The following is a 13,014-nucleotide window of genomic DNA, read 5'->3' as shown; positions in this document are numbered from 1 at the left end:
TTCGTTTTAGTGTCTTTAAAATATTTCTTCAATTTTTAGTTCTTAAAAAAATTTTGCATCTTTACTTTTGGTCCCTCTTTTAAAGTAAACTCATATGTAGAATTCATTTTTTTGGATAAAATTTTGCAGAAAAATTCATAATATTATAGGAATTTATCCTAAAAAATTTTAGAATTTTTTAACAAAAATATGAATTTTTATATTTTTGACGTTAAAAAAATTATATTTAATTTTTGTTTTGTTAAAAATTCTAATTTTTTTTACAATATTCTGCACAATTTCTTTAAGAAAATAACCAAAAGTAGTGATTGAAAACTTTATAACAACTAAAAGTTGAAGAATTTTTTTAAAGAGAACAAAATAAAAAATTGGTATATTTATAAGAAGAAAAACATATTTAACCCTTAAATTAAAAAAAAAAAAAAAAAAAAAAGAATCTTATGATATGAGTGATGACGAAACTTTGAAACAAGTCTCTCATGTTCGTTATTTTCATGATTTGTAGATAGATATTCACCCTACCTACTAATCTTTGAGATATTTTTCCACAAGTCTTATCTGCTGCGAATTAAAACTAAAAGTAATCCCATATACTTGTACGTAGTTTTCCCCAATTCTGATGAATTTCTGTTGACCCACCACCGCTTCTGAACCCACACCACAGGTTGGTATTATTGAAAGAACATTCTCTTAATAACAACGCGTTTTCTTTTAATATTTTCTTATGCTTACAATTACAATTTGTGTATTTATTCCATTTTCGGTTGATGTATTAATGAAAGGGAATTTATTATTTGCTTGCTGTTCCGACTCTAAATATATAATTCTATATGTTTATGTCAATGGAATATAAGATTAATAATTAATGAGGGCGATTATTATCAAGAATACAATGTCTTTTTTAACTCTTACCATTGGTCAGCTACTTACCTTATAATTCAAGCTAACATACAACTCAGTTTGAGGTGTTATTCTCATCTTCTCTGTATTTTCATTGTTGACTATTAATTGCTTTTGTGGATCAATATTCTATTACTGTTGCAGGTGATTTAATTTATGTTGATGATTATATAATCTTTGTTAGTCTCTATGTTTCTTCTTAATCTCTTATGTTTATTTGCTAATTAGTAAACAGCTTAATTTGCAGCTTATAGCATGACTGTTTATCATGATAAGCACTTATTTATGTATATGCTATTTATATAACAAAAGATTATATAAAGTTAAATTACATTCATATAAGCTATAAGTTGTTTGTATAAGCTATCTTGGAGAGAGCTTATGAAATAAGCTGAAAACAAGTGGTATGCTAGTAAATAAACTCAAATAAGTCAATCCAAACATGCCCTTGTCTTACTGTTTTCAAGTGATAATAGTTACGAGACCAGCGTTGTTGTATGTTGGTAACACAATATATTATTTTTGTTTTTTTGTCGAGTCCAATTGCTTAACCACTGTCCCTTTTCACTAGTGTTTTTTTTTTTTTTTTAATTCAAATTCTAACATTCTGCAGTAAAGCATATTGTTTTTGATCATCTTTTCTTCATTGAATAGCTTCTAGGAATAACCAACTCAGTCTTTACTTGAAAAAAGTATTTTAGTTATCAAAACTCTTTCATCTTCAACCTTAATCCGTTTCACTAGTTCTAATGCACAAATGTACCCGTTTAACAATAAATACTATAGTAGAGGTTTCTAGGATTTGTACTGGCATGTAAACATGGCACCTCTCCTGTCGAGGACTATGTCATGATGGGGTTCGATATGTTTTTATTGTTTATTATACCATTGGAATGTGTCCAAGAATTGGAGGTTACAAGGATTCCATGAAGACTTCTGTCTATACGTAGCTCGTATACCAGTGTTTGGTCGAAATCATTTGAATTTCTTGCATTCCAATCTAGCATGATGTAATTCTCATCCTCATACTTTGTATCTATATTGATGATGTGCTGATGTATTTTGAAATGTTGCAGTTAAAAGAAAATGGGGAATCTTTTGTGTTGTGTGCAAGTTGATCAATCTACAGTGGCTATGAAAGAGGGTTTTGGAAAATTTGAAGAGGTGCTTCAGCCAGGATGCCATTGCATGCCATGGTTCCTTGGAAAACGAATTGCTGGTCATCTCTCTCTTCGGCTACAGCAATTGGATATAAAATGTGAGACCAAGACAAAGGTTCGTTTGTTACTGTCTAAAACTTCAATTTAACGAAATCTTCACGTCATTCCATGATTATCATCTTGTTGCTATTATTTTGTTTGATTCCTGTATGTTTGCATTAACTATGGTCATCTCTTTCACTAGTATATCGATCAGGCCATTTTCAATACTCTATATGTATGCCTAACATGATACGCTGCACACTTATGCCATGTTTTTCCAATGAATTAATGTTGATTGGTTTAATATTTATTTGCTTGTAGGATAATGTCTTTGTGAACGTCGTTGCTTCTATTCAATACCGTGCCTTGGCAGACAACGCCAATGATGCATTTTACAAACTTAGTAACACAAGGTCCCAGATTCAAGCTTATGTTTTTGATGGTATAAACTGTAACCCTGCTTAGCAATACATAAACATGTAATAACTAATAAGTGGTTTGAAAATATTTAAATTATCAGCTAAGGTGCACTTCTATTCTCATTGCAGTAATTAGAGCATATGTTCCAAAACTCAACTTGGATGATACTTTTGAGCAGAAAAATGAAATCGCAAAAGCTGTGGAAGAAGAACTTGAGAAGGTTTTTTTGTTGTTTTTATTACAATTTTCATTTGTTGATAAGGTGAACTGAGGATTTATGTAACTTTGGATCGTCTTAACAGGCTATGTCAGCTTATGGCTATGAAATTGTTCAAACACTGATTGTTGATATAGAGCCAGACGAGCATGTGAAACGGGCTATGAATGAAATCAATGCCGGTATGTTTTTTTAAGACCATGAGATGTCCCTGCAGTATTGTTATTATCTGAATTACACATATATGTATGGAAAACTATGCGGGGATACTTGTAATATACAAGTTCTAATTATTAAGTATTTGATCCTAAATCTAATTTTGTTGCAAAAATTATTTAGGCATTTCCTTTGGGTTGCTTTGCTTCTTTGGGGGTCCAATATGATATGGATCACATTATCTTCATTATATCAGCTCGACCTTGTATAATTTACCATGTTTCTCTACCGAGTGCTTTATGCCTAATATCTATTTTGTTCTTGGATTGCCATATTTTCTTATACTGGTTTCTGTCTTCGATCAGCTGCAAGAATGAGAGTGGCAGCTAAAGAAAAGGCAGAGGCAGAGAAGATCTTGCAAGTAAAGCGAGCCGAGGGTGAGGCTGAATCTAAATATCTCCATGGGGTGGGTATTGCTCGTCAACGTCAAGCCATTGTGGATGGTTTGAGAGACAGTGTGATTGGATTTTCAGTTAATGTACCAGGGACAAGTGCTAAAGATGTCATGGATTTGGTCCTTGTCACTCAATACTTTGACACTATGAAAGAAATTGGTGCTGCCTCCAAATCTTCTGCTGTGTTCATTCCACACGGACCTGGTGCTGTTCGCGATGTAGTAAGCCAAATTCGTGACGGACTTCTCCAGGGTTCTCATGAGTAGCTTCTATTCCTCCTACTTTTTATCTGATCTGTATAAGAGTGCGGTGATTTTTTAATGCTTTTTGTCTCTGCAGTATGTCATATGACTTTGTGTGAGGGTAAACTGCTAATTTGGTCCTCCAAATATTATGGTATCACTTATCGATCTTGTAAAGATATTTTTGTCGTTAAGGCAATCCTTCAATGATTTGAAATGTTTTGGATTTGGTGATAAAGTCTTTGGAGGGCGATTTAGTGCAACTACTATTGTATTATACTTGCAGATTGTAACTCTTATTACCGATACGAGTTTTGTACATTATAAATTATGCACAACTAGATATCAGATAGCCCTGTATAATGTATAGACAAGTTTTCTAAATTGTGAAAGTTGCATTCGAGAAAAAATTTATATACTGTTTGGGAGTGCTTATATTGAGTATTTGATATTTTAATATTGATTATTTATATAGTCAATATAATTGGTCACATGATTGTATATATTGACATCAGATCAAATGAATGAAACAAGATAAATACTCTACCAGCATTCTCATAAAAAAAATGATTTTGCATCCCAAAAAATTCAAAGAACCTCATATTATGATTCGCCTAAAGTCTCAATATGCGGTGGACTGTGTTGTTATACATTTGCAAAAACAACACTACAACGAGTCAACAAAGTCAACTCCATCCGGTCAATATAACTTATAAGCATCTAAGCTCGCATAATCAGTAGGGCTTTTTAATTTAATGAGCATAACAGTAAACATGAGCAAATATACACCTAATATAGCTAAAACAATTGCTTGTGATGAGAAAAAACTAATTGACAAAACATGGGTTGGTTGGTGGTAGTAAGGTCTTCAAAATGCTGAAAACTACTTCCTACGTTCATCCCACCTAAAACAGGATCGCAAATGTTTCTACATATTTATTTAAATTGAAGGTGATAGATAGTAACAGAACAGTAAACAGGTTCCCACCTCAACTACTCTATCCTTCCATTTCACAAGCCATTGTTTGACACTTTGAGAAATGAGGTAGAACACACGATTTCCATAAGGTTACGTATTAAAGATCTTGTTTATGGATCATGCCAAGAAGGAGAGACGGAAGCTGAATGTGGGGCGCAACAATCCCACCAGCAAGGGAGTTATCATGCATAACCCGAAAAATTAGACAATCAAAGACTCATCACTTTATATGGGAATCCTAACAATCCTTCTTAAGTTCACTTGCTAAAAAATTGATCTCACTCCTCTCAAATCTCTTTTTTATGTATGCTTTGCTTTGTTACACAAACACAATCATTCCATGGGTAAGATCCTTACCACTAAAAGTTCTTTGTTACAAATTTTGTTTCAGAATTTTCTTATAAGTATCGGTAATTGTCCTTGTCATTACGAGTATGTTGCCCTTTTTTATTCATAATGTATTTCATGTATATATATTGAATTGATCTAAATTGAATCATCTTTATCTCAAAATGCGCTTAGCCTGATCACTCTTCTTTTCGGTTGACATATCCGTCTACCACTAAAATCGTTCATAGGATTCTTTGTATTGATGATTATTATCTTCTTTTATAAATTATCGCATAATACCTCAAATATAATTTTGAGCCGCGCCACGTGTGAGTCTTATTCTAGTTCCCATTGTTTATAGGATTGCACTTCAATGACATTATGGCCGAAATGTTATATAACATTGACCGGTCAATCTAATTTTGACACATAGGCCAATTCAATTGTTTTCTTTCTTACACAACTTTTTATGTTTAAAAAAAATTACATTGTCACATGTTACAATTGAATTGGTCAATGTCATGTGTGCAATCGACTCTACCAAACGACACAGCCACTAAAATCACATGTCATATGTTCATTGTTATATGTTTTTAAACATAACCTTCCAAATATCTATTTTGGAAATTATTCTCACAAAAAATTATATTTCTCAATTAAAAAGAACACTGGAATGCAAGCAAACCTTCATATTCGAGGGACAAAATTGTAATGCACCCTCCTCTCTATATCGTTATTTATTTATTGGAAATGGAGACAGCAGCAAGCATTTTTCTTTTGTGCAAGAATTGAGGTGGAATTATTCACCAAAAAACAATGTGAGGTAGAAAACCACAGTACTTAATTTAAACACTATCAAACAGTATACTCAAAATTTCTCAATGCAACTTTCAATATTTAGATAACTTGTATATCCAGGGATAGATGATAGTCTAGTTATGCATCAATTATAACGTAGAAAACTCGTACTTATAATAAGAGTTACAGACAGAAAGTAAAAAACCACGGTAACTCGGTTAAACAGTTCTTCAAATACTTCATTACCAAATCGATCCCACAAAGATACAAAACAATTACCAAATTAGTATTTTTGTGTCACCATTTTCCATAATAGAATATGTGACATGGTTTTAAATTGTTGAAGGATTACCTTAATGACAAAATATATCTTTGCAGAACTGATAGTTGATACTGTAATATTTGGAGGATCAAGTTAACAGTTTACTCTAACACAAAATCATACTCCCTCCGTCCCAGTTTAACTGAGCCAATTTTCCATTTCACACAGATTAAGATAAGTGTATAAAGAAAAGAAAGAGAAAAATAGTTTTGAGTGTCTTTGTCAAGTATTGGTGCATTCTTCTTTATGATAAATGTAAAGTAGAAATATTGAATTGAAAGTGGTGAAAGTAGTATTAATTAGAGTTATAATTGGAAAAAAAGTAATTAATGTTGTATTGAAAAGTGAAATGAGTCAAGATTCTTGGGACTATATTTTTTTACAAATGGCTCCGTTATTATAGGATGGAGGGAGTATATCATACTGCAGAGACATAAAACATTAAAAAATCACAACACTTCCATACAAATCAGATATGAAGTGGGAGGAATAGAAGCTACTGATGAGAACCCTGGAGAAGTCCATCGCGAATTTGGCTAGCAACATCGCGAACAGCGCCAGGTCCATGTGGAATGAACACAGCAGAAGACTTGGAGGCAGCCCCAATTTCTTTCAAAGTGTCAAAGTATTGAGTGACAAGGACCATATCCATGACATCTTTTGCACTTGTCCCTGGTACATTAACCGAGAATCCAATCACACTGTCTCTCAAACCATCCACAATGGCTTGACGTTGGCGAGCAATACCCATCCCAGAGAGATATTTGGACTCAGCCTCACCCTCGGCTCGCTTTATTTGCAAGATCTTCTCTGCCTCCGCTTTCTCCTTAGCTGCTAACCTCATTCTTGCAGCTGATGAAAGACAGAAACCAGTATAAGAAAATATGGCAATCCAAGAACAAAGTAGATATTTGGCACATAGCACTAGGCAGAGAAACATCTTAAATGATATAAGAACCTGAATATTACATGTATCCCTACATAGTTGTCCATATATGTATGATGTATCAAGAGGAAACAGGTAGGTTTTAAACACTTATTGACCTCTTTTGGAAATAAAATTAATTAAAAAGGAAATTTAACATAAAAGTTCGATTCATATAAAAACAATGTTGTAGGGACATCTCACGGTCTTAAAAAAAATACCTGCGTTGATTTCATTCATAGCCCGCTTCACATGCTCATCTGGCTCTATATCAGTAATCAGTGTTTGAACAATTTCATATCCATAAGCTGACATAGCCTGTTGAGGTTATTCAAAGTTACATAAACCCTCAGTTCACCTTATCAATAAATACTAATTGTAATAACAAAAATAAAAACCTTCTCAAGTTCTTCTTCCACAGCTTTTGCAATTTCATTTTTCTGCTCAAAAGCATCATCCAAGTAGAGTTTTGGAACACTGGCCCTAATTACTGCAATGAGAATATAAATTTCAGCTGATCACTTACATATTTTTAAACCACTTATTACATGTTTATCTATTTCTAAGCAGGGTTATGGTTTATACCATCAAAAACATAAGCTTGAATTTGGCCCCTTGTGTTGCTAAGTTTGTAAAATGCCTCATTAGCCTTGTCTGCCAAGGCACGGTATTGAATAGAAGCAACAACGTTGACAAAGACATTATCCTGCAAGCAAATAAATATTAAAACCAATCAACATTAATTCAATCGAAAAATATATGAGAAATGTACATAGTGTCATGTTATGCATAAATATGAAGTATTGAAAGTAGCCTGATACCAATAGTGAAAGAGATAACCATAGTTAAGAAAACATATAGAAATCAAAATAACATAGCACCAGGATGACACCTAATAAAAATGAAAATAAAATCCTAGCCAGAGCGAAAGTATATATGTTATTGACTTATTGGTATGCATAAGGAATGACATGAAGATTTGGTTGAATTAAAGTTTGAGACAGTAACAAACCTTTGTCTTGGTCTCACATTTTATATCCAATTGTTGTAGCCGAAGGGAGAGATGACCGGCAATTCGTTTTCCAAGGAACCATGGCATGCAATGGCATCCTGGCTGAAGCACCTCTTCAAATTTTCCAAAACCTTCTCTCATAGCCACCGTAGACTGATCAACTTGCACGCAACACAAAAGATTCCCCATTTGCTTTTAACTGCAATGTTTGAAATCACATCAGCACATCATCAACTCAACAAGATACAGGATACAAAGTTTGAGTATGAGAATTATATCATGCAAGAAATTCAAACGATTTCGACCAAACATTTATATACAAGCCACATATAGGCAGAAGTCTTCACGGAAACCTGGTAACCTCCAATTCTTGGACACACTCTAGTTGTAAAATAAACACTAAAAGTATATCGAACACGTCACGACATAGTCCTCAACAACAGAAAGATCGATATTTCATGCCAATACAAATCCTAGAAACCTCTACTATAGGATATCTTGTTTAACTGGTACATTCATGCATAATAATTAAGAAGTGAAGCAGATTACGATTCAATGAAGGGAATGTGTGATGCAAGTATGCAACCATCATTAGCTATGAAACCATTTATCAATATGATCTAATCCTTAACATATCTTACATCACCTAACAAGTAATACTAAGTGTATGTTTAGAAAGTCGGCCAACTCTTAAATTATCGTGTCCCATGGTATTATTACCGCGGGTTTAGCGAAGCTACAAAGTGTGTCTTCAGGAAGGACGCACGTTGAAGTTGGTATCATTGTGAAAACAAAGCATCTAATATATAATGATCCACTAAAGTAATTATTTGTATGATACAAGAAAATACGGAGAAAATCATCAGAATTGTCACCTCAAATTAACTAAAAGATAGGATTTGCAAATCAAAGCTGACTTGGAAAAGTTGTTTCTTCCACAGTTAGCTTGAATTATAAGCTAACTAGCTCACTAATGATGCTAAAAGTAGAAAAAGACTTAATAATCTTGATATTAATCGCCACTATTAATTATGAACCATATTTTAATCGTATATTCCATTGACATACGATATACAATTATAAAGTTATAGTCAGAACTACAAGCTACAGAGTCTCTTTGATTAAATCATCAGCCGAACAGTGGAAAAGGAATATATACAAAGTATAAGCAATAGAAAATACGTCAAGAAAAGGAAAGATTATTGGATGGATAAGATTAACCAATATAAAAATACATCAATTTTTTTTGTTAGATTCCGTCTTTTGATTGGTTGATTAAAAAAAACATTTGGGATTATGAGTAAATAGTAGATTACCCTCTTTATTAAAAAAAAACAAGAAGTCAATTATTCTCTGAAATTGCAACTTTCGTAAAATATTTCCATCAATTTTGCGAAACTTCAAAAACTCTGTTTTGTCAAACATTTGTCCCCCTCCGTCTGTTTTTGCCATTACAACCTAATGACACTGACACTTCCACGTAGATCGAAGGTTATGCCACGACCGTGGTCTTTTTTTTTTTGCTTTTTTTTTTTTTGTCTAAAATATGCGTGGTTATAAAAATAGACAAATACACCCTTCAAATTTAAAACTTATGTAACAAATACCCCTCATTACCTTAATTAGTCCTAACATATGTAATTTAATATGATGAAGACAAATATTCTTCATTCAACCTGCAACTCTGAAACTGTCATAGGCACATAATAACGCATCAAAGCTTCTGTTTCTTTTTGTATTTCGCTACTGCCTCTAAAAAAAATATGCTAATCTCTCTCTTCTGGATTTCATTACTCTGTATCATTTTAGATTTCATCTTCCAAAGCAAGTCAAAAAGAATACTTTAGTATATATTTCATGAATCAATTAACACTTTAAAACAAGCCAAGCCACCGTCCTTTGTTTTTGTGGAAGCAATAAGCTTGAATGCCATGTAAAATGACAAATACCAAGCTAATTGGAGCACTGTATTACTAAACCATTGCCATTAAATCATGAAAGAGTCCACCTATTTTCTCTTCTTCTGTTGGGAAGTCCTTTGATGAAAGAAATTTGTGTTCTTGTTTTCAAACTTAAGCCATGATGTTAGAGAAACTATTCCATCATCTCTGAGGTCACCTGTTCATGATGAGGCATCCTCTTCTATGGACAAGTAAATAACAGAAAAGTAGTGGACTTTTGTTTTGAGTTCCTCTTTTCATCTGTAATAATCTGTATGTTGCAGCAACTTTTCAATTGCTTAAGCCAAAAAAATACATATTAAATAGCAGCAGCTTACTTTCACAAATCTTTAATAGCATTTTAATACTTTCACAAGTCTTTAACAGACTAGAAATGTGGCATGCAAAGCTTGTACTTAGTTATGTCCACAATGAGAAAAGTGATAAATGCTTATGAAAACAAAACCGATGAATTGAAGTAACATCATTGAACTAGTAAAGAAAATTAGTTAGTGTTCTTAAGTGTGGAGGCCTATGATCCAAAAGTCCTAACCAATGGACTCATACTCTCCAGTCCACCACTTAAAAACACTTTAGTTTTTCTTAATCCGCCTATGTGGGACTTCTTAATTTCCAACCGTTTCCATTCTTTCAGAATATAGAGATTCATGTTCTAATCTTCCATCATATTTCTGTCTCCAATTAATTTATTACTCTCTTCTAATAGAAAGATCCATTTCAGTATTTTGATTTCACTTTTACACTATTTTAATATAACTAATTTAAGTTGTAAAAGAAAAGGAGAAGTCGTAAATACTGAAGATGAGGGATCCTCCTCTGCAGACTAGCAATGAAATATAGCATTTAAACCAGTTCTGTATCAACAGAAAAGTAGTGCTCTTTTCTTTGAGTTCCTCTTTTCATACCACTTTTCAAACGTATATTAAATATTCAAATGATTGATCTGCTGCTCCAATCATCACATTTTAATACTTTCACATGCCTTTAATAGCAGCTTACTTGCATTTTAACTGTTATCTTCCATCCAGAGCCAACAATGACACTTGATAAATAAATGCATATGAAGAACAAAACCAATGAATTGAAATGATATCATTGAACAGGAGCAGAAAATCAGAATGAAATTTGAAGACAAAAAAGGTCAAGTTAAATTCTATAGGGGATTATGTCTCCCTAGCTTTAACTAGAAAGTGACTATTTATCAGCATTACGCTTTCAGCATTTAGCAATTTGACGATAAACACTAACACCATTAAAGCATACTGATTCAATCTAAATACATGTGTAGTGATCAAAGGTTTCTTGTTCCACTGCATTTGATTCCATAACATGTCCAATCTAAAAGAATAAAAAACAATTACCAAAGTCTTCAATATGATCTTGTCAAGGTCAGAGCACCATCATAACTCGATCAATTATTTAATTCCAAGAAGAGATCATCCTACAAGCAAAAATCATATCATATATTATATAAACCATAGATGAAATAGTAATTTAAAATTTAATAGGAAACAGAACAATGTACAAAATTTTACAACTTCAAAGTAAACATATTCAATAGTTAGTAACTCAATCATTTACATTTTAAAGTTTGATTAATAAACTCAATCCAACATAGCTACTTAGTAAACAACAAATACAATGACATGATGAATTTTCATTTCCTCTTCAAACTCATGTATGTGAAGTTTCAGGTGTAGAACAAGTTAAAAAAGGCACTTACAAAGAGTAGTTTTTGAATCAGGGCGTTGCACGTGTAGAAGAGGATCCTCTCTTCCGGCGCTCCTTCTCTCCTTGCTTGAAGGACTTCTTGTTTTTCTTTAGAAGCTTGAAAAGATCTTTGATAACCAAGTTCATCTCTTCTTCTTCATCACTGTCAACTTCTTCATCATCCTTTCTTGACGACGCCACTGCACTGCCACTATCTTTCTTCTTCTTCTTCTTCTTCTTCTTCTTCTTCTTCTTCTTCTTCTTCTTCTTCTTCTTCATATGTCTTTCTTCATTCTTGTCCAATCTATTTAACTCAACCTCATATTCTTCAAGCTCTATGAACAAGTGACGCAAGGGCATAGTTGTGAGATCTCTTGATGTCATTATAGTTCTGACCTTGTGCTGCCATTTCCTACTCAAACTTCTCAAAACTTTGTAGACCAAGTCTACCTACATTAGGAATCCTTTTCCCCAATGAAGCAAGATGGTTAACAAGATCATAAAACCGCATTTGCATATCGTCTATGTTCTCACCAGGTTTCATATTCAATAGTTAGTGAATTGATCGTTTGCATCTTAGCTTCACCAGTTCCCTCATGGATATCTCGAAGACATGACGAGGTTGATCATAACTTAAGGCACGAATTAGGAGGGCTTTAGCCCTCCTTTCGACACTAACCATTTTCTTATCATCATTCGTCCATTCAGATTTAGGTTTTTATTTAGTAATACCATCAACAATGTAAGTGGGCACAAAGGGACCATCTTCTATGGCTTCCCACTCATCAAAATGGTTACCTATCAGAAAGGATTGCATAATATCTGGACCATTGAAAAAAGGGATTCCAATATAGTTGATCGGAGCCATTACAAACCTAAAACAAATAATATTGAGAAATAATCCTAAAATTAGAGACGATGAAAATTGAAGTTACAAATATATAGCACTGTAAAATGAGTACATTAAACTAATTACCCAACAATTTTTTAAAAAATAAAATAAAAAAGGAAGTAGAAAACGATACCAGCTGGCTGGAGTGGGGAACAAAATGAAGACGACACCGAGAGAATATGTGAGGAACAAAGGTCAAGCAATGGTAATGGAATGGGACAGAATGAGGAATTAAAGGGAATGGTTTTCACCCAATATGACCGTTGTAGGATTGGTACTATCAGCGCAACACACTTCCGAACATCAGAGATAAAGTTATCACAAAAGTTATCATAAAATAGTTGTTCAAATATCATTTCTCTTTTATTAAATACAAGAGTGAGTTTTATTAAATGCAAGATTTCTCTTAACAAATTATGATGATACTCCCTCCGGTCACATATATAAGCAAAAAATGACTTTTTAAATATATTGAATAATCAATGTATCTAAC

The 13,014-nt window shown here is 33.0% G+C and overlaps 2 protein-coding genes and 1 long non-coding RNA gene across 8 annotated transcripts; 1 reads left to right on the top strand and 2 right to left on the bottom strand.

Moving 5' to 3' along the window:
• Window positions 1-489: 489 nt before the first annotated feature.
• On the top strand, window positions 490-4,010 carry LOC11443587 (hypersensitive-induced response protein-like protein 1). Of its 3 annotated transcripts, none has more exons than XM_039833503.1 (6): window positions 490-664; window positions 1,977-2,175; window positions 2,424-2,544; window positions 2,651-2,742; window positions 2,825-2,921; window positions 3,261-4,010. In XM_039833503.1, exons 2-6 carry the CDS (start codon window positions 1,987-1,989, stop codon window positions 3,614-3,616), a joined length of 855 nt encoding a protein of 284 aa, XP_039689437.1. In that variant the 5' UTR covers window positions 490-664; window positions 1,977-1,986; the 3' UTR covers window positions 3,617-4,010. The 3 variants fall into 3 exon arrangements, with proteins under 3 accessions (XP_039689437.1, XP_039689439.1, XP_039689438.1); XM_039833505.1 differs by lacking the exon at window positions 490-664 and adding an exon at window positions 706-965; XM_039833504.1 differs by lacking the exon at window positions 490-664 and adding an exon at window positions 831-1,044.
• A 1,765-nt stretch (window positions 4,011-5,775) lies between these two features.
• On the bottom strand, window positions 5,776-9,008 carry LOC11443586 (hypersensitive-induced response protein 1). Of its 4 annotated transcripts, none has more exons than XM_024781457.2 (6): window positions 8,834-9,008; window positions 7,959-8,157; window positions 7,532-7,652; window positions 7,345-7,436; window positions 7,168-7,264; window positions 5,776-6,873 (listed from the first exon to the last, which is right to left on the bottom strand). In XM_024781457.2, exons 2-6 carry the CDS (start codon window positions 8,145-8,147, stop codon window positions 6,518-6,520), a joined length of 855 nt encoding a protein of 284 aa, XP_024637225.1. In that variant the 5' UTR covers window positions 8,148-8,157; window positions 8,834-9,008; the 3' UTR covers window positions 5,776-6,517. The 4 variants fall into 4 exon arrangements, with proteins under 4 accessions (XP_024637225.1, XP_003608993.1, XP_024637226.1 ...); XM_003608945.4 differs by lacking the exon at window positions 8,834-9,008 and adding an exon at window positions 8,679-8,827; XM_024781458.2 differs by lacking the exon at window positions 8,834-9,008 and adding an exon at window positions 8,605-8,775.
• A 499-nt stretch (window positions 9,009-9,507) lies between these two features.
• Window positions 9,508-12,803, bottom strand: LOC112421225 (uncharacterized). The gene is made up of 3 exons (XR_003011407.2): window positions 12,655-12,803; window positions 11,643-12,504; window positions 9,508-11,360 (listed from the first exon to the last, which is right to left on the bottom strand). It is a non-coding gene; the product is annotated as an uncharacterized lncRNA (long non-coding RNA).
• Between the last annotated feature and the right edge of the window lie 211 nt (window positions 12,804-13,014).

This window comes from Medicago truncatula, chromosome 4 (assembly GCF_003473485.1).
Source record: "Medicago truncatula cultivar Jemalong A17 chromosome 4, MtrunA17r5.0-ANR, whole genome shotgun sequence".
Classification (NCBI taxonomy): Eukaryota; Viridiplantae; Streptophyta; class Magnoliopsida; order Fabales; family Fabaceae; genus Medicago; species Medicago truncatula.
Note: the sequence above shows the minus strand (reverse complement) of the source record. Positions and strands in the feature narration are given on the sequence as shown.

Excerpts from the sequence above, each read along its gene's own strand:
- LOC11443587 (XM_039833503.1), top strand. The coding sequence starts at position 1,987 with ATGGGGAATCTTTTGTGTTGTGTGCAAGTTGATCAATCTACAGTGGCT. Across the intron at positions 2,545-2,650 it reads TCAAGCTTATGTTTTTGATG|TAATTAGAGCATATGTTCCA; the intron begins GTATAAACTGTA and ends TTCTCATTGCAG. Across the intron at positions 2,743-2,824 it reads TGGAAGAAGAACTTGAGAAG|GCTATGTCAGCTTATGGCTA; the intron begins GTTTTTTTGTTG and ends TCGTCTTAACAG.
- LOC11443586 (XM_024781457.2), bottom strand. The coding sequence starts at position 8,147 with ATGGGGAATCTTTTGTGTTGCGTGCAAGTTGATCAGTCTACGGTGGCT. Across the intron at positions 7,653-7,958 it reads AATGTGAGACCAAGACAAAG|GATAATGTCTTTGTCAACGT; the intron begins GTTTGTTACTGT and ends ATTTGCTTGCAG. Across the intron at positions 6,874-7,167 it reads TATGAATGAAATCAACGCAG|CTGCAAGAATGAGGTTAGCA; the intron begins GTATTTTTTTTA and ends GTCTTTCATCAG.